Raw genomic sequence first — 19886 nt, forward strand, 5'->3', positions numbered from 1 at the left:
CTAAAATATATATAGAAAAAATTAGCCGGGCATGGTGGCTCATGCCTGTAGTCCCACCTATCTGGGAGGCTGAGGCAGTAGGATCGCTTAAGCCCAGGAGTTTGAGGTTGCTGTGAGCTAGGCTGATGCCATGGCACTCACTCTAGCCCGAGCAACAAAGGGAGACTCTGTCTCAAAAAAAAAAAAAAAAAGAATCTGTCTCCAAAATATATATATATATATATATTCTGTACTAAAATGCAATGAAATAATTCATGCATTTATGAAATACTTACTGAATGTCTGCAACATGATATGCAAAGTTCTGGGACCTGGAAATCTGGTAGTGAACCAAATAATTGAGGCCCTTGCCTTTATGGAGCTTAGATTCTTTGGGGAAGACAGGTAATAAATATGAATACAAACAAGTATACAATATCAAGAAGTGGTAAAATAGTCTGGAGGAATATAAAGCAATAAGAGGTATAGGGAGTGTAGAATGTGTTAGCTATTTTATGTAATACTGTAAGAGAAGGCCTCTTTGATAAGCTGTTTGATTAGATTAAAAGGGTCTAGAATTGATTCAAAAGAGCTTGATTATCTTCCTATGGCATTGCTCTCTTCTTTCTCATATTTGTATTGTGGAAATAATTATAGATTTTAACTAATTCAGCATGAATAAAAAGATCATTATAGTTCCTTTTTTCTGAAAAATCATCAGCCTTCTGTTCTAGCAAATGTTATTAAATTTCCAATGTGAACTTATTTATACTACATTTAATGTCACTTATTTTTTTTTCCTGAGAAAGGGTCTTTCTGTGTCACCCTGGCTAGAGTGTAGTGATATCACCATAGCTCACTGTGACCTCAGACTCCTGGGCTCAAGCGATCCTCCTGCTTCAGCCTCCTCAGTAGCTGGGACTACAGACATGCACCACCACTCCTGGATAATTTTTCTATTTTTTGTAGTGATGGGGTCTCACACTTGCTCAGGCTGGTCTCGAACTCCTGGCCTCAAGTGATCCTCCCAGCCCAGCCTCCCAAAGTACTGGGATTACAGGCATGAGCCACCATGCCCAGCCTCCTTATTTAATTTCAAAATTAAATAATTTTAATATATGTATATGTGTTTGTTTTCTGTTGCTTATAGCACAACACCTGAAACAGTAATTTATAAAGAAACAAAACTTATTTCTTATAGTTATGGAGAAGTACAAGACTGAGAGGCTCATCTGGTGAGGGCATTCTTGCTGGTGGGGACTGTGCAGGACATTGTGTGACCAGGGTACTGACAGCATGCTAGCTCAGGACTCTCCTCCTCTTCCTATAAAGCCACCACTTCCACTCCCATGATAACTCACTAATCCACTAATCCGTTCATTCAAGTGGGAGCCTTCATGACCCAATCACCTCTTAAGGGTTCAGCTCTCAATACTGCCACATCGGAGATTAAATTATAACATAAGTTTCAGAGCGGAGAAACATTTAAACCATAGCAGTATACATTGTATAATAATCACCACAATTAAACTAATTAACATATCCACCATATGTCACATTTACCATTTTCTTTTTTTTTTTGATGAGAATACTTACTATCTACCGTCTTAGCAAATTTCAAGTATACAATACAGTTTTCTTAACTACAGTCACATTGCTGTACATTAGCTCTCTAGAACTTTGCATAATTGAAATTCTGTACCCTTTGACCAACATCTCTTCATTTCCCCCTTCCCCCAACCTCTGGCAACCACTATTCTACTCTTTGCCAACATACTTCTTAATGTGCTATTTAATCATTACAACTATAACAAAAAGTCATCACTTCCATAGCTACCCCATGAAGCACAAAGATGTTGAAAGTCATCAATACATTTATCAATATATTTAGCTTAATTCAGGCATAACATTTTTGTCTGAAGTACTTTAAAAAAAAAAAATCTGTCCAGTGAATTATTTGTTTGATGTAATGCATCCACACGGTATTAAACTGTCACGATTGTTTCAATTTTCTTATTTTGTAAAACAATTTGAGACACTAAGGTAAAATCCTACAACAATAATGAAAACAACATAGTAAATTTCCCAAATAGGTCTTTGTTGATTAAAAAAACCCACATAATAGATAGAAAACATACCTAATTATTAAAGTTAAATGTGGATTTATGAGGAATGACTTCACACCCTCTGGGAGCATTTGCTTTTGCAACTAACTTCCATTCTTTTATGAAGTCGTCAACCATAGCCCATTTGAAAGTAGGAAAAGAACTTTCAGAAACAGAAGTTCTAATTTTGTATCTTGGTAACATGAATTTAATACTTAGTTGAACATGAAGAATCACAAAAAAAAGGTCTGGATCGTTTTAATAATTGCTTAGAATTTTGGACATACCATTTGACCTTTGACTTTAATAGATTTCAGTGTCCTGAGTGAATAAAAATAAAGGCTAACCTCCTTGACCTACACAAAGAGCTATTACTACCATCACTGAGTGGCCCAAACAATCTTGTCATTAGTGGCTCTCGCTCATTTTTACAGCCCTGGAGAAACACCTCTGAGCTATTTTCTTTTCTTTCGTTTTCTAATTTCATTTTTATTTTGAAACCATAATCTTTGTAATAAACATTCAACATTCGATTACTTTTTTCTTTTCATTCTGAGTGGAAAGCCCAACCTGCGCACGATTTACATGGGCTCTCCGCACGCCCCGATGTTAAGATGACACATGGAGGAGGCTCTCATTTCATCCACACAGAAACTTGTCTGACGGGAAGTCGGAACGTGTCGGGCACTCGGATTCTGTTCCGGACCTTTTCTTCCTCCTCGGTTCCTCCGGAATGTTGGCCACCGTCTCCGCGCACCGTGTCCCCGCGCCGGCGAGCCTTCAGGAGCTGGTCCCGCCCCAAAAGGAACGGGGCGGGGCTTCGACGAGAGCGCGAGGTCGGCCAGGGAGGCTTCCCGGACCCGCCGGGTCTCCGCGCTCCCGGCCGCCGAGCGGAGAGGACGCGCGGCGGCGCCCGTGAGACCGGCGGGGCGCGGGCAGCCCGGCGGGGCGGGGCGCGGCGCGGAGGAGGCGGGCTCTGCGGCGTCGCGGTCTCGGGTCGCCTGGCTCGCGGCTGCTGAGGGAGGTGACCATGTACTGGCGCGGCGCGGCGCTGGCGGGGACGCGGCTCATTCGGAGCGGGAGCTGCTCGCCAGGCCGGCTCGGCGGGGCGGCGGGAGCTGCGGGAGCGGCGGCCTCCGGGTACGGGGCCGCGCGGGCCGCACGGGCGGGGTCTGGGGAGGGCGCCGGTGGCCCAGCCGCTCCGCCGCGCGGGCCCGGAGTCCTGCCGCGCGGGGTGCCCAGATGGGCGGGCCCTGGGGACAGAAGGGCGCCCTAAGCGTCTGTGTGCGCGTCAGGCTCCTGTGGTGCTCGGGGGGAAACGCGTCGCGTTCTCTTCACCAGCCCCCTGTGAGTAGCCGGCTGAGCACAGGGCGCCCTGACACACCGGAACTTCAGATAAACGGTGGTGGTTTCAGGCCCAGCGTGTCTCGGATATCGCACTGGACGTCCTTAAAACGAAAGCGTTATCCTCTGTTTCTCTGAAATTGTAATTTAACCGGTCGTCCTGCATTTTTATTTGTGAAACCTGGCCACCCTCCCGCAGGAGGTGAAGGTGACGATTCCTACTAAATGGCCAAGGATTTGAGCACTGTGACTTGTGTTGGTAGCGCCGCTGGCTAGACGAAAACAGTGCTTTCCTTGCGTCCCCCGTCTCGTGTACCCGCGGCTGCCGGGCGGGTTGTCGGAACCCCGGCAGCTGCTGTGACCTCCCGCCCCGGGCGGTCCCCGGCGGTCTTGTGGCTCGCGCCCTCGCGCCTGCCACGGCGCATGCGCCCCTCGCGCGGAGCTCCCTGTCTTCATCTGGGAACGGTAGGAACTCCTAATTAATTTTCCAGACCAAGCTGGAGACCCCCTCCGGAATGGGCTAATCACGTGGTGTTAACTGTTTGACTGACAGACCCTGGAGGTCCCGTGGTGTTTTTTCTGATACGTGTCCCTGGGGCATATGGCACTTTGCCTGCTTAGCACATCCTAGGCGCCCCATAGTGTAGCGTGACCAGTTGGCGCTTCGTCAGTGTTGAAATGTTTACTGTGCACTGACTGCCTCTGTGGATGTACAGGTGATAGCTTTTACGGAGGCCAACTAGGAATCCAAGGGGAAGGGTGCCTTCTAGAAACTTTCTCTTTTATTTGGCTGGGAAGGGGGTTCAAAGTGCGCCTCCTAGCTCCTCTCACTACCCAAGGAAACAATCTCTTATGAAAGTTCTACTGGAAAGCCTGTTTCGACAATAAATAGTGTGCAAAAATAAGTAAATAAAAAAATGCCATCACTACAATGGGCTGCTAAAAAAGAAATAAAAAGAATGCTGTGACACATGGTTTGGGATGACAGTCAAATGCTGGGCTTGATGAAAAGGGTTTGTTTTCTTAGTTGATAAACCAGAAACAGCTTGCCGGCTCATTCCACCAAAACTCCTTCTTAGGTCCAGGCCGGGGCTGCCTGACCTTTTCTTTTCTGGTTTAGGCTTCAGGAACTAAGCCTGCTTTTTCCTTAAACCTGCACCCCTCTCCTGAGTTGGCTGCAGTCTCCGCAGCTCGCTGCTCCTAACTCCTTCCTGAATTAAACACACAGGACTTTTTTGTTTTAAAGATTTTCTTGCTAATCTATTGGGAAGCAAGGAATAAAAGATTGTAAGCATTGGATAGTTATAATGTCATAATGTTTAGTTGCAGTAGTTCCTGTCTCTCTTACTCTTTGTTATAACTGAAGGTGATGTTTGTTATAGCTGCCTTATTCTGTGTGGGGTTCACTATCCAGTATTCCCCCCACTTACCCATGGGGGATACATTCCAAGACCCCTAGCGGATGTTTGGAACTACAGATAGTGCTGAAGCCTGTCAGGGAATTCTGGTAGTAAAAATAAAATAAAATAAATAAATAAATAAAGTACTGGACCCTGTATATACTATGTTTTTTCCCATACATACATACCTATGATAAAGTTTAATTTATTAATTAGGCAGAATAAGAGATTAACAATCATAACAATAAAGTAGAACAATCATATTAATAATAAAACATTCGTTTCAAGAGCTCGCTTGCTGAATCTTTGCAGAGGCTGAATGCTTTCTGGCTTAACACATTGCCATCCTTGTAACACATTTTCGGTTCATGTCTCTGTAAGTTTAATGCTTTACGCACTTACACGCAATGTGGCCGTCACTTTTGCAGTTTGATGTGTGACAGCAAAGCTAGCATGAATTTGTTTTCCTCTTCACAATTTCACAGATAGAGCTTTGCTTGTACTGCAGATCTTAGTAACCTTAGCATATGATTTTCTTTTCTTTCCTTGTTAAGTGTAGAACTTTTACCCTTGTACTTAAAGGGAAGCACTTTCGGGCTCCTTGTTGGCCTATCCTAATTGCCAGCATCGTTATTCTTGTCCTTTGGGGACATTACTAAGTAAAATAAGGGCTACTTGAACACAAGCACTGCCATACTGTGACAGTCAATGTGATCATCTGGAGGACTAGGACGTGATTAACGGGTAGGCAGGGTACACAGCGTGGATGTGCCAGACAAATGGAGGATTTGCATCCTGGGCAGGAGACAGCTAGATGGCACGGGATTCCATCGTGCTACTCAGAACTCAAAACTTATGAATTGTTTGTTTCTGGAATCTTTCATTTGATAGTTTTGGACCACAGTTGACCTTGGTAACTGAAACTACAGATAAGGGGAAATTATTACATACAGCAGATGTTCATCATCCAAAGATAACATATATTAGAAAGAACCATTTAGAGTGGATTAACTTTGACAAAAGTGAAAGAAAACATTATAAAAAGTAGCTTACTTTTATATTTGAGAACATTTTAAATGCACTCACTAAATGAATGACTAAATTGTTGATTTGGAGAAAAATCTTTCTGTCAAAATTTGAGTTTTGCAAGGTAATCCTAAGGATATTTTAAAAAATATTTGAAGCTTCAAATCTTTGCTCTCTTATTTCTTAGATATTTGAGTAATTGTCTTTTGAAGCATCTGTTATATCTTATCGTGTTGTAAGATTTGTGTGATAATTTCACTCTGCAGTTAGTGTGCATCATGGTATTTGATATTGTTCCAACAATGCAGTAGGGCCTGACTGACCAAGAAGGATGAGTGGATGGGGAAAGAAAGGTTCTAGGGATAAACAGAGAGATTTGATGATGTTAGACTGGTTGGTTTTTTAATGAATATTTTCCGACAACAAATGCTTGCTTTCACAAGCTCCCAGCAGCTAGGTTTTGGACAATGAATACTGACATAATGAGGGGCGCGATAAGCAGGAAGTAATGGTAGTAATGTCAAAGGTTATTGAACACTTACTCTGTGTAAGGCACTGTTCTACTTTCTGTGTGTCAATTCATTTAATTGTCACAAAACCCTCAGAGATGAGAGTGATTGCTGTGCCCACTTTATAGACTGGAATATTTGGAGCAATGGACTGTTGTGGTTGAGCCATCTTAGTTTCCTTGAAATCTTTAAATATCTGTAGATTCCCTGCTTCACAGAATGTTCATGGAGTTTTGTCAAGTTTTAATAAGAAAATGGAAACTATATTTTTTAATCAATGGTCAGGTCATATGGCCAATAAGTAGAACAGAATATTTGAAATTTGATGGTCATAAATGAAAATGTGATGGGCTTTAAACACAGTAAATGTGATTTTATTAAATAATTTAGGGCATTGGAAAGCTAGTTAGATAAGCACGTAGGCCCTTTTGGTTTTAGTAAACGAATACTTTGTAAACTGATCTTTTGTACTGATAAAAGGTAATTTTTTTTCTATTTTATAAGTTTGGATATATTTGTATATAAGGTTTTCTTCAAATAGAACTTGTGATAAATTACCTTCAATGCTTAATAAACCACGTTGACCTTTTTAATTCCATTTAGGATGGGGAGCAGCATATCATCATCTTTGGGGAAGTCAGCAACTGCTCCTATGAACCAGATCCAAGTGAGTGATATGGGAGATGTGGGAACAAACTTTCCTTTGTGGAAAAAGAATGATTTTACATATTCACTTTACTTATTCAATATCCAGACTTAATATAACTTAGCAAAAAATGAATTACTAAATTACCATTTATTTTAAAATCTGTCAAAATAAATCCATGTAACAAAGAAGTCCGAGATCATTTTGCTAATAAAAATTTATGAGATTTATTCTTAATGAGGTATTCATCCCCTCTAAGTCGGCTCTATGAGGTTGACTGCTCCTTTTTATCATACCCACCTCAGGGCCACTGTTGGCAGCAGTCGAGCTGCCCTTAGCTAGGGATCCTGTTTGATTTTGGCCTGGGCAGCTGTTTAACAGCTCTGTTCCCTAACATAGAACATAGTATGCAGTAGTTGCTCCATAAATGATGCTCTCAGCCGTACTGTACACTGCTGTGTTCTCTTGTTTTCTTCTCTCTTTTACTGCAAAGCTTATTCTGCCTCAGAAACCTTCTCTTACACATATGTTTTTCTTCCCTTGCAGCTTAAAAGACATACTCATTTTTTTTCTTTTTCTTGCTTATCACCCACTATCACCACATACAAAAAAGTTGTGCCTTTAATTGATTTGGCTAAACGTATAGCTGTCGAATGTAACAGTAATACTAGAAACAGAATACTAGGAACTAGATTTGGCTAAACGTGTAGCTGTGAAATGTAACAGTAATACTAGAAACCTGTTGTGAGGGAATTGCATTTTTTAAAATAAAAATACAACATCATGAAATGTAAAGTAAGGATGAACTTCAGAAAAGTTGGGAAGAGGGTTCAAGGAACCCTGACACTGTCGTCTTCAGTTCCAGCTCACTTTGGAATCTGTTTGTCTGCGTTTTTACTACGTATCGGCACCCACGAGGCTCATCTCTCTCCGACAGTGGTCTCGACAGTGGTCTCGGTGTGCCGGTAACCTGCAGCAGCATGGTGGAGGGAAGAGCGCTGGCTTTGCTATCGTGACAGGGTTGGGTCAAATCCCGGTATTGTGAACCTCAGCCTCAGTTTTGTCTTCTGTAAAATGGATTCACTAATATTATACATCTCTGGTATGGCTGCCCCTCCCTGAGGTAGACTTTTATACTAAATATTATGAGTAAGCAGAAGGGAAAGTATAAAAACAGACCAACTTGCAGACAGCTAGGCTATAACTTAGGACCTTTCTAACACGCAAGGGTGGGTACAACTTCTGAAGCACTTTGCCTGGGTACTGTACTTTCTGATATTTGGCCTTCATCTCGAAAGTGCTGCTATGACCACTCACCACAGAAGAACAACCTAGACAAATGCCTGGGTACTAAACCTATCCATTTAAAATTTCTTAAAGGACCTAGCCATTCATATATCTAGAAACTTAAGACAAAATAAACTTAACAAGCTGTGCAGATGCATAGCAAAATCTCATGGTCATTGTGGTAAAGGTCTGGAGACTAGTTTCCAAACCAGGATGATACAAGAATCATGTGGGAAAGTTTTTAAAAACTACAGATTTTGACCTCTGCCTCAAAGTCATTGAATCAGCATTTCTGGAAGTAGCTTTCCCAGGACCAACGGTACGAGAATATCAATGCAGTGACAACAGCTTTTGCACTATGAATATGTATAGGAAGGGGTGGAAGTGGAAGAGTGTGCTGTTGTTTTGACCTGGATCAGTGAAAGCCTTACATTTTAAAGAGAGCTCACACATTATTCCTCACCATTGAAAGTTATGGAAGGTGCCCTCTTGGCCTTAGCATCATCTTTCTAAAAACCTCCGTGCCAGGAGAGCCAAGTGGAGGAAGAAGTGAATGTTCAGGCTGACGCACAGCAGGAAGAGGCAGAGGTCCAAGTACACCACTTGCTTGTGCACACGTGAAGGCCACAAGAGAGAAACGTGGAAGGCCAGAGCCTGGGGATGCTGGGACCAGTTGCTGGACTGCACGCTACTGTCTAGAACTTGCCTCTCAGTGGATCTAGAACTTCATTGTCATCCTATCGCCAAGACCAGCTCTGAGAGACCCATCTTGCTCATACCAAAACAGTGCCTATTGGTCCTCTGCCCTGCACCTGACACTTTGGACTAGCTCTGTTCTCAGTTGTGGCTGAGTGTCACAAGTGTACAATAAATCATATCTTCTGCTGTTGCAAAAAAAAAAAAAAATTTGTAGAAGGTAAGGAGTTAACTCCTTCTGAACTCCTCCTACTGAATATTAGAGCAGCAGGATATCAGAGAATAAGTACCTGGACTATAGAGCCAGATTTGCCTGGGTTCAAATCCCAGCTCTCCCACTTATTATCTGAGGACCATAAACAAGTTATTTATCTTACTCTGTACTTCGTTTTCCTCGTCTGCAAAGTGGGGATGATAATAGGACCTATCTCAGGATTGTAGTGATGTTTATATGGCCTGGTAAAGGCAAAGTGTTGAGAATAGTGCCTGGCACACGGAAATGTTTGCTCAATATGAATTGGCTATGATTATTATTTGTTATTATTAGTAATATTACTATTCCATGCCTGGTGCTTTCTATTTGTAACATCTTTTTTTCCTAAAACATTCTTTGAAGTGCATAATATCCTCAGTCTACGGATGAGAAAATAGATGATAGAGACTTAGTTTGAGCCTGAATCATGAGACTCCAAAATCTACACCCTTTCTACAACAGTATGATATTATTCTAAAAGGTAATGTCTAGAATTAAGATGATTTTTTAAAATTTTATTTCAGGAAACAATTTCTGATCATTGTGTAGTGATTTTCTCAAAAACATCCTGTTCTTACTGTAACATGGCAAAAAAGCTTTTCCATGATATGAATGTTAACTATAAAGTGGTGGAATTGGACATGCTTGAATACGGAAGCCAGTTTCAAGATGCTCTTTACAAAATGACTGGCGACAGAACTGTGAGTATATCCTCTGGTGCTATTCCTCCTTGGTAGGTTCTGACCTGGATTACCTAGAGCTTAGACTCTTGTGTTAGGAAAATGAGCCAGACATTGAGTATCTTACATTGATAAAGAAACTGCAGATCTGGGAACTAGATTCTTGGAATAGGAAACAGCAGAGTTAATTCATTTTATTCTTATTCTTACCGTGTGCACGTGTGTGTGCACGTGTGTGTGCGTGCATGCCTGTGTGGGGTTTGACTGGAGCAGGTGGGGTAATGGAGTCATAAGAGCTTGTCTATGGTGCTTGAAGGTCCTCTTGGAGCTCTTTGCGAGATGAAAGGGTCCTTCCTGCCTTTACTTGGACAATACAGAACAGAGGTTGGCCTTCAAATACTGTGCTAATAGGAGTGCGCTTCATGTTTATGGGCTCTTGAAATTTGTAGATTTTTCCATAATTTGCATAATCAAAAAATATACAATATTGCCACTTTTTTCCTTCGTGTTTATATATGCACGAAAGAAGTTTATAGCCCATTCTTCCCCTTCGGTAAACAAATGTAAGACATAACCATTTAAACATTATTAATAATTAGACTGCTTAGTTTATCTTTTATAAACCATAGTGATTAGGAAGAAGGGTTTTGAATCAGATTGTCCTGGATTTGAATCCCAGCTCTTTGATTTACTATCACTGTGATCTTGGGCAAGTTCCTGGGTCTCATTTTCCTCCAAAATCAGGCTAAAAATGATTACCTACCTCAAAGGTTGTAAAGATTTAAAGTTCTAATTGTGAAAGAGCTCAGTGTGGTGCCTGGCTCATAAAAGTACCCAGAGTGTGAACGTCTATTATTATGTGAAATGATCTTACAGTTCTGATGCTGGGGGAAGCCTAATCTATCTTTTATTTGTCCAACAGGTTCCAAGAATATTTGTCAATGGAACTTTTATTGGAGGTGCAGCTGACACTCATAGGCTTCACAAAGAAGGGAAATTGCTTCCATTAGTTCATCAGTGTTATTTAAAAAAAAGTAAGAGGAAAGAATCACAGTGACATAGGTACTCAAAACTTTGCTAGTAAATGTCAGTTATTTACAGCGATGATGCCTGATAGTGTCTTTAAAATGAGGATGTTTTAAATATATGAATTCTCTTCATGAAGGAGATGTAAAAATAATGAACAATAAATGCAGTGGAAACCTCATCTTCCTACTTGCCAATTCTTTTTTTTTTTTATTTCAGCATATTATGGGAGTACAAAAGTTTAGGTTATGTATATTGCCCATTCCCCACCCCCCAGTCAAGCGCGTCCATTCCCCAGACAGTGCGCATCACACTCATTATGTAGGTATACACCCATCCCCTCTCCCCCCACATCTGTCTGACACCCAATTGGTGTTATTCCCAAATGTGCACTTGAGTGATTACTTGCCAATTCTTGAGCCAACGGGATGGTATTTAAAAGACAAGGGAAGAATGTGTTTTATTAGGAAGTTACATATGAATTTTACAACTGATAGCTAGAAGGTAAGCATTTGGAATTCTTTATTCCCTATAGTATTCAGAAGGAGTTAACTCTTTGCCTTTCATAGCTTTCAGTGGTAAGGACTGATGTGTGATTTCTCTGTAGAATTTAAATTTCTCTCATTGATACAGTTGTGAAGTAGGTAGGGATATCTTGTACCATATTGTGACAAGCCTTCACATTTTGTACTTGCAGAGTAATAGAAGCATATTAAATTTGTAGCATGGAACAAAATTTATATTAGAGAAACTAAATTACTCATTTAATGACTTAGTAGTTCCAGGGAACAGAACTGTACCTATGGGCAGAAATTAAAAGGAAGATTTCAGCATTTTATGAGGATGAACTTTTGAAACAGTTCAGGAATATACTTGAGTTATGTTCTGAGGTGAAGAGTTCTGCTTTCCAGAACGTGTTTAACGGCTGTTGGAAATGTTACATAAGGGAACCAGGTATTGGATGGGAAGCTAGACTGAATGTCCCTGGAGTCATTTCTGATGTTGATATTGTACAATTCTGTTGACTGGGAATACTATTCAAACTGATTTCATCTCAGATAGATTTAGCAAACAAGATTTATCCTATAGGAAGTCTTATTTTAGAATAATTGAAAATACTTTTAATACTTTATTGATCAAGTCATATTTTTAACTTCTTATCAATAAGACTTTTTTAAGTGCCTAGTACAGAAAGTATTAGTTGAAACTACAGAGTCGCATGGAGCAGATTACCAGATTCTGAGAAGAGAAAACTCTTCCTTTGAAGTGGAAGGAAAATGGATTTCAAGAGTGAGTGCTTCTGCTTTCTGGTCAGATAGAGCAGGGAATCTGGAATAGTCCTGAGGAAGACAGCTGGTGGCTTTCTTGGCCGTTTGCCATCAATGATGCTTCCTACATAAACTTAAACTGCCATTAGGAAACTTGATAAAGCAAGAATTTAGGTTATTTCATTCCCATGTGATAATTTGAATTATAACACAGAAGGGCACAGAAAATGGAATGTCTTTAGGTTTTTTTTGTTTTTTTTTTTGAGACAGAGTCTCGCTCTTTCTCCCAGGCTAGAGTGCCGTGGCGTCAGCCTAGCTCACAGCAACCTCCAACTCCTGGGCTTAAGCGATCCTACTGCCTCAGCCTCCCGGGTAGCTGGGACTACAGGCACACGCCACCATGCCCAGCTAATTTTTCTTCTATATAGTTTTAGTTGTCCAGATAATTTATTTCAATTTTTTTAGTAGAGACAGGGTCTCGCTCTTGCTCAGACTGGTCTTGAACTCCTGACCTCAAGCGATCCACCCACCTTGGCTTCCCAGGGTGCTAGGATTGCAGGCGTGAGCCACCGTGTCCGCCCATCTTTAGTTCTTTATTTTGCATCGTCATGAGAAATTTTACATGCTTGCTATGTTGTAAAATCTTTGATAGAGAGTTGAAGAAGTCTGATACCTATGAGAAAGATAAAACTGTAATTGTATGTCATCATTGTTAATCATATTAGGTATCAAGGGTTGAGGCAGTTTACTTCAAGGTGTACAAACACCAGGTGATGTTGATAGTGCTCAACTGTGAAGAAACATCTTTTATCAACTCTTCCTAGAATGGTAAAGGACGGGAGGGTGAGGGGCGAGTGGTGGTTGGTTCTTGATTATGTTCAGATCTTGAAATAATTCAGTATGAAGGAGAGAAACCTTATCATCAAGAGGCTCTAAAACTCTAGTGAAGGTAATATGATAAGAGATTATCACTTTTGGCTTTATCTTTTTTTTTTTTAAATAGAGACGGGGTCTCACTCTTGCTGAGGCTTGTCTTGAACTCCTGAGCCCAAGCAATCCTCCCCCCTCAACCTCCCAGAGTCTTAGGATTATAGGCGTGAGCCACCATGCCTGGCCTAGTTGTGGCTTTATTAAAAAAAGAAGAAATAAACCCTTCCAAAGGCTGCCTCTTAGTCTTCTGATCTTTATACTTAATGAATAATAAAAAAAGATTGTGGCCGGCTGTGGTAGCTTACACCTGTAAACCCAGCCCTTTGGGAGGCTGAGGCAGGAGGATCGTTTGAGGCCAGGAATTTGAGACCAGCCTGGGTAGCATAGCAAGACCCTATCTCTACAAAAAATATAAATATTAGCCAGGTCTGGTGGCATGTGCCTATAGTCCTGGCCACAAGGGAAGCTGAGGCAGGAGGATTGCTTGAGCCCAGGAGTTCAAGGCTGCAGTGAGCTATGATTGTGCCACTGCTCTCCAGCCTGGGGTGAAAGAATGTACCCTGTCTCTTAAAAAAGAAAAAAAGATTGTTAACTTTTGAGGGTCTCCACTGCATTAAAAACCAAGCATTTAGCAAGATTCTCCTAATTGTTAAATGCGAAGGGATGACAAAAATATGAGAAATCTGACCTCTTTTTGGCCATATGGCAGATTAAGTATCTTTAAAAAACCCAAAACAGTAACAAGAAAGTTGCCACATTAAAACTTTTAAAATGTTGGATACAATATTAAAAATTTTTTTTTTTTTAAATGCAGGGCTAAGGTGGTTTAAAAGAAAAATACAGAATCTCTTCAAGGGGAGAACAAAACTGGGAGCATACATAATCCGAGGGTGTGAGCAAGCACTTAAGCCAGCAGCCACCCTAACATGTCAGTTCTGGAATACTAAGAGCCTTAGTTTTAACTGTTTATTCAAGGGGCTAGTTACACAGCTGGGGGTTAAGGGAGAGGGATTTAGATAGGGGACCACAACATAAAACCACTAAATCACCAAAGAAAAAAATAATGGGTACTTTCTGAGTATATAATAGCCATCAGAGCAAGACAGACAAGCATTCAAATCACTGATGGTGTAACCAGTAGGTAACTGACTTAATCTCTCAGAACATCAGGTTTCTTATAAAATATGGATAATATCATCTTTCTTCAGGGTTTGTGTTTAGGAATGGAAATAATACATGTAAATTACCCAGCGTGGTGTTCAAGGGAAGGCAGATGCTCCAAATGTAATGGCCAGTTTATTAATCAGGATTGTTACGATATATGTGTGGTTTTCTTGTGGATCCATCAGGGTTTTCCAGGGTCCCCCCACGCCCGACTAGTCAAAATTTTAGAGGGACAGGGGAGCCTCGAAGCTTTCATGTTGCCTTGGATGTTGATTTCCATTTCTTCTCCCTTTCCATACCTTACAGCTGGACAAAAGTACAATATAAAACCTAAAGCAAACTAGGTTGTTGGAGCAGATCTGCTTTTTTTCCAGAACCATAGCTAGAAAGAAGAGAATGACGACTAATTTAAGGAAATTTAATTTTTTTCTCCAGTCCTCTAATTTATTTTTAATGTTAAGATCTGAAAGAAAAACTGTTTACTGAAGTCATTATTAAAAAATGGGCCATGTGTCTTTTCATTTTAATCACTAGATAATTTATATTTTAATTGCCAAAATATCTGTAATTAGGAAAATATTGAGGAAGAAAGGAATCTTTTGTATCTAGATTTTATTGTTTGCTAATATTATAAAAGTCATTTGAACAATATTTTTTAAAGTCAGATTTTCTTCGTAAGATTTACTATTGTTAAAATTTATTAAATCTAGTTTTCTTTATGAAGAAAGGTAGTTTGGAATCTTCCTTTTTCCTAACAACTGTTGACTCCGTCTTTAAATAGAGAACTGTGAAATCAACCAAATGTTTGAAGTTTGGGTGGGTGTATTCTGACGGAACTTGCTCTCACCCTTCTGCATTACCTACAGCTGGATCTCAGAACTTTTCAGACTTTATGGGCATTGAGAGAGAAATTTCTGCAAATTGGCAATGAAACAAAATGTTTTTATTTGCATAGTTGACTTTTTTTGTGTTAGTATGATTAATTTTTCCCAAAGGCAACTCTGAATAGATTTTTTTTCACAAAAGAATCCTGTTTTAAAACTGTTTTAAGAATTTGCATTTGGATTAAATCTTACTGTTTTGATCCTGTAATTGAACTCCACTGGAAAAGAATCCTCAACCACATATACTTTACTTAAATAATAGTTAAATACCATTAGAGACATTAAAAGGCCGATTGATGATAATTATTGATTAACGTAATAAACAATTTGAAAAACTTAATTTTACCTCTTCAAATATAACAGGTTAATTCCTGAAGGCCTTAGATAACCCCCAAATTCATACTTCTTGAAAGAAATAAGAAGTCAGTTATTTGATGTGCATAGAATTTATTTGGTACACCTATGAATTTCTACAATAATCAATTGACCAGAACCAGTTCACATAGTGCCCACCTGCACTCCAAGTCTCCAGGGATTTATTCAGTAGGATATTTTGAAAGGCTAGAAAGTCAAGATTTCACAGTATCAGTGAAAACTGTTTTCTCATGAAATAAACTTAATACATTAGTAAATTCATCCATTCCCTATCAGACAACAGCGAAGTTACATGGTTACGTGTGTTATTTACAGTGAAAACTTGGAAGACTTGACAAAGCGTCAGTTTGTCAACAGACCTAGGAAACTTCCTGGCCCCCCTGCCTTCAGGATCCTTTCCTTGGAAATGAAATAAATTTGTTATAAATAAAACTTTATATACCTTGAAGCACCAGCTTGACAATTTAAGATTTTCTTTCAGTTTTATAAAATATTCTTGCTTTGAAAGGCAAAGTGTATGTAAAAATATGAATGTAATTAAATCACTGGCCCGGATACTTTTTATTGCAATAGTCCTGATGTTTTACTACTATATATTCACTTCCTTGAATGAATTTGCTTGTAGCGTTGAAACAAAATATTTGCCTTTTATCCTGAAAAATTCCCTTTAAAAATTAATCATTTTTGGAACTGTACAACTGCATTTTTCACTCATAGTGTCAAATATGCAACTTGGTCCTTAGAGGTCATATTATAGTCAGAAAGTCCAGCTTCTTGGATAATTTGTTATATAAAACAATAGAAAAACCTTAAACGACCACAAAATCTTAACAGTCATGTACGTATAACACATCAGTGTACCCAGATTATACTGTTAATGGGCTTTTAAATTACCAAGATACAATCAGGTTTTAAAACTTAATAGTTAAATTCCCATTCATTACGTAAAATTAAAAGCTCTAAAAGACCCTTTGAGTTCTGTACTTCAGAAACACTAGAACACTATTAAGGCATTAATTAATAAACAGATCCCAAGGAAAGTAAGTAGTATGCCTGAATTGGAGGAGCAAGTCATATTTTAAGGCAGTCAAAAAGTTCATTTTTTCACTTTAAGGCTCTTGAATACTTAAATTTATTTTATGCAGACATTATTCTGTGTAATTTAAACACTCATCAAATGGTCAATTTTGGAAATCAAAGCCTTTATACAAAGCAAATAGATAGTTTAGAACTAGATTATAACACTGTCCTCCTCCTCACTCCACCACCCCCAGCAAATTTTTATTTTTTAGAAGATAAGTTCACATATCTCACCCCATTGGATAATTTCTTTATTATCAGAAGGTGGCAATAAAAGGAAGAAAATATTACTTAGATACATTACAAAAGTTAAATCTAGTCACACCATACCAAATATATAAAGTCTATATTTAAAATAATATTGCAACAAAAACATTTTCTCTTGGTTACTATCCGTTAATTGTATAATAATTCTACTTTAATTTGGCTGTGTATGGATTCTAAATAGTTTATGTTGCAAATAAAGCCTAATTTAAAGTAATTTAAATAGAAGTTTCAATACAGTGTTTGTACTGATACAATATTACATTATACGTGGTAATGATCTATATAAAACAGCAAGGTTCACTCTCCTTAACAATCCCAAGTATTCATTAAGTGAAACCAGCAGAAATGTAGCTAATTTACTATTTCCTTTGTTCAAGCACAGATTCTGATAATTTCTAAAAGTGCACAAATTTAAACATTTTAAAATTAAAATTTAAATATCACTTGTATTCATAAAATCAACATGATGCATGGCAGGGCTAAGTAAAATAGAAGCAAAGGGAAAAATCTTTAGGATCAGAAATAGTTAACTTTTGTGTATTTCCATTATGTTTACAAATTCATTCTCACTGAAAATAATCACCTTAATTTCAGCAATAGAATTTTGTAACATTCTCTTCTGGTTTGTTTCTTTCTGCCACTTTCCAATATAACTTGGTATTTTCGGAGTTTAAGAAAATGTGCCATTTATTACAATTTTATTCAGACAGTATGCTTAACTACATTATTAGTTTTTCTACATGAAAAACATTACCTTAGAATTAACTTTTTATTAATTTCATAATTTTCAAAAAAGCAAATAAAAAATATACCAATTAAAAAAAATACTGACTGTGAATACAAGTTATTTACAAGGCTTTTAAGGCTACAAGCCATGTATCTACATATGCTCAGTGAACTATTTAGTAAACCAAAGATTTTGACAGTGGTGTTTATAATTATGGAAACATGAGCATTGAGACATGCTATTTTCTGAAAGAGTATTCAGTTAATTATTTTTTTAAGAGTGCTTAATAGGAGAGCACTTCTCTTTCAATACAGCTAGATACATCTATAATTGCAAACAGTGGCTGAATAATTGATCTTAATCAAAAGCCACAAAATTTCTGCAAACAGCTAATACAAAAAGTATATAACTTGATTTGGGGAGAGAATATATCAACCCAATTATTGTTCCAAGAAACCTGCCCATTAATTTGAAAAAATATATTACATCTGTCTGAAACAAAAAGCAATCTGCAAAAGATTCGTCCCAAACCTAAATGTGAGTGACTTTCCTGTCATTCATTTTATTACCTGGGTAGAGCAGGACTAGAAAAAAAGAGGACAGAAATGTCAGAAAGAAAGGAATTTTAAAAGACAAAAAGGTATAAAAGTAATCTTCCAACAAATAAGAGATTAGGGAGGGAGGTATCAGGGAAACACTAAATAAAATCTACACAGTAAATATAACTAATTTCATAGCTTAACCTGTCATTTTTTCTAAATCTTTCTTGTGCATGTTTACATTGAGGCTATATATTTTGTTAGAGGGGATATTGTCATAACAAATCACACCAAACCTGTGATATACAAGACTAGAATTTTTTGTTGATACTTACTGTAAGGGTATCACTTACCAAGAAATTTATATTTGCGGCTATAATACCTTTAGATCAAATTAAAATAAGTCCAACAAAAGATTACAACGATTTAGCCTTTAATTACTATTTAGTTTTAACTTTATTGTGCTTTTCAGGATGTTTCTCACTTAATTGTCAGACATTCAGATTTATTCAGGGAATTCTGCCTTATCTTTCCAAAATAATTTTAATATTGCTTTTGCAAAATCTAGAAAATGAGGGGGATAAAATATTTTATCATCTGTAGATTTACTTATTTTAAAAGATTAAGCAAATGTTTAACAGCATCTCCTCATTTAGAGTATGAGTTTTTCTATGTCTAGGAAGATCTTAGACTTGGAATATGTTTTTTTCTCTTTATCAGAGAATAGTGACTTCTTAATAATTCAACTGTAAAAAATTTTCTTCTACATTTTCTCACTATGAACAGGAATGTTTTAAAAAATTATTGGGCCTATTGAGCTAGCTATTTTTCTAAAACATTTTATCCTGCAAAACATATCCTATTAACAAGAATGTTTCTAAGTCAAAAAATAAAAAAAATAAAGTTCTAACTTGAATTGCAAGCCCTCTTCCCAGTTTCAATTTTTATGTGAATATTAAGTCATTGATTCTTCTATGATTCAAGCATCAGATAATGTTACTTTTTAAAGACAGCAAAGTTGAATCACTTAGGTTAAACTGGTTGTCTACAGTCACACAATAAGTTAGATACAGCAAAAGAGGTTCGAAAGGGGCAACACTAAATTCCATTCACTAGCATTTGCCTTACTAATATTCTCATAAAAGTTACTAAACTAAATGTTTTAATAAATGCAATTTCCAAGAAATTTTAACTAATAAGAAAGGGTGAGGTTATATGATTAGTTTTTGTTTTGTTAATTATAACTATATCCTGAAAATATTTACATACTACCTAGGAAATAAAGTTTGTTTACTTTTCTTAGGAATGCTTTAAAAAGCAGTATTTCCTCAAATATTAAGGTAACAGTAATCATACAAGTAATTCAGAAAATAAAAAACTTGTTTACCACTTGAGTGTATTTTATTCATGAGGTAAAGTTTTTGTTTTTTTAATAGGACTGTTATATAGCAATGCAGATTATTAAAACATTAATTGTGCTTGAGGATTGCTATGAATTAACAAAATTATACTTGTTCACGATCTTTTTCTTCTCCTAAAAAAAACTCATGTATATACATTATTTCCTAATAGCTATATAAGAAAAGTCTTGAATAATTCTCTTTTATACCTTGCTCTTCTGAGACAGTGTGTTCCTATGTTGAGGAGAAATAAATACTAGAATGGGAATGAAGAGACCAAGAATGAAGGGACCAAGTACCA

General features: G+C 38.0%; 1 protein-coding gene across 2 annotated transcripts; it reads left to right on the top strand.

The window, feature by feature from the left end:
- The first annotated feature begins 3038 nt into the window (after positions 1-3038).
- GLRX2 (glutaredoxin 2) lies at positions 3039-11136 on the top strand. Of its 2 annotated transcripts, none has more exons than XM_069459459.1 (4): positions 3039-3254; positions 6967-7030; positions 9770-9946; positions 10848-11136. In XM_069459459.1, the coding sequence occupies exons 1-4, from the start codon at positions 3115-3117 to the stop codon at positions 10980-10982; spliced, it is 516 nt and encodes a 171-aa protein (XP_069315560.1). In that variant the 5' UTR covers positions 3039-3114; the 3' UTR covers positions 10983-11136. The 2 variants fall into 2 exon arrangements, with proteins under 2 accessions (XP_069315560.1, XP_069315558.1); XM_069459457.1 differs by having other exon boundaries at positions 3062-3224.
- The last annotated feature ends 8750 nt before the right edge of the window (positions 11137-19886 follow it).

This window comes from Eulemur rufifrons, chromosome 27 (assembly GCF_041146395.1).
Source record: "Eulemur rufifrons isolate Redbay chromosome 27, OSU_ERuf_1, whole genome shotgun sequence".
Classification (NCBI taxonomy): domain Eukaryota; kingdom Metazoa; phylum Chordata; class Mammalia; order Primates; family Lemuridae; genus Eulemur; species Eulemur rufifrons.

Bases quoted from the DNA above. Each gene is read 5' to 3' on its own strand.
- GLRX2 (XM_069459459.1), top strand. From the start codon at position 3,115: ATGTACTGGCGCGGCGCGGCGCTGGCGGGGACGCGGCTCATTCGGAGC. The intron at 7,031-9,769 runs GTGAGTGATATG...ATTTTATTTCAG, and splicing joins CTCCTATGAACCAGATCCAA to GAAACAATTTCTGATCATTG. The intron at 9,947-10,847 runs GTGAGTATATCC...TTTGTCCAACAG, and splicing joins AAATGACTGGCGACAGAACT to GTTCCAAGAATATTTGTCAA.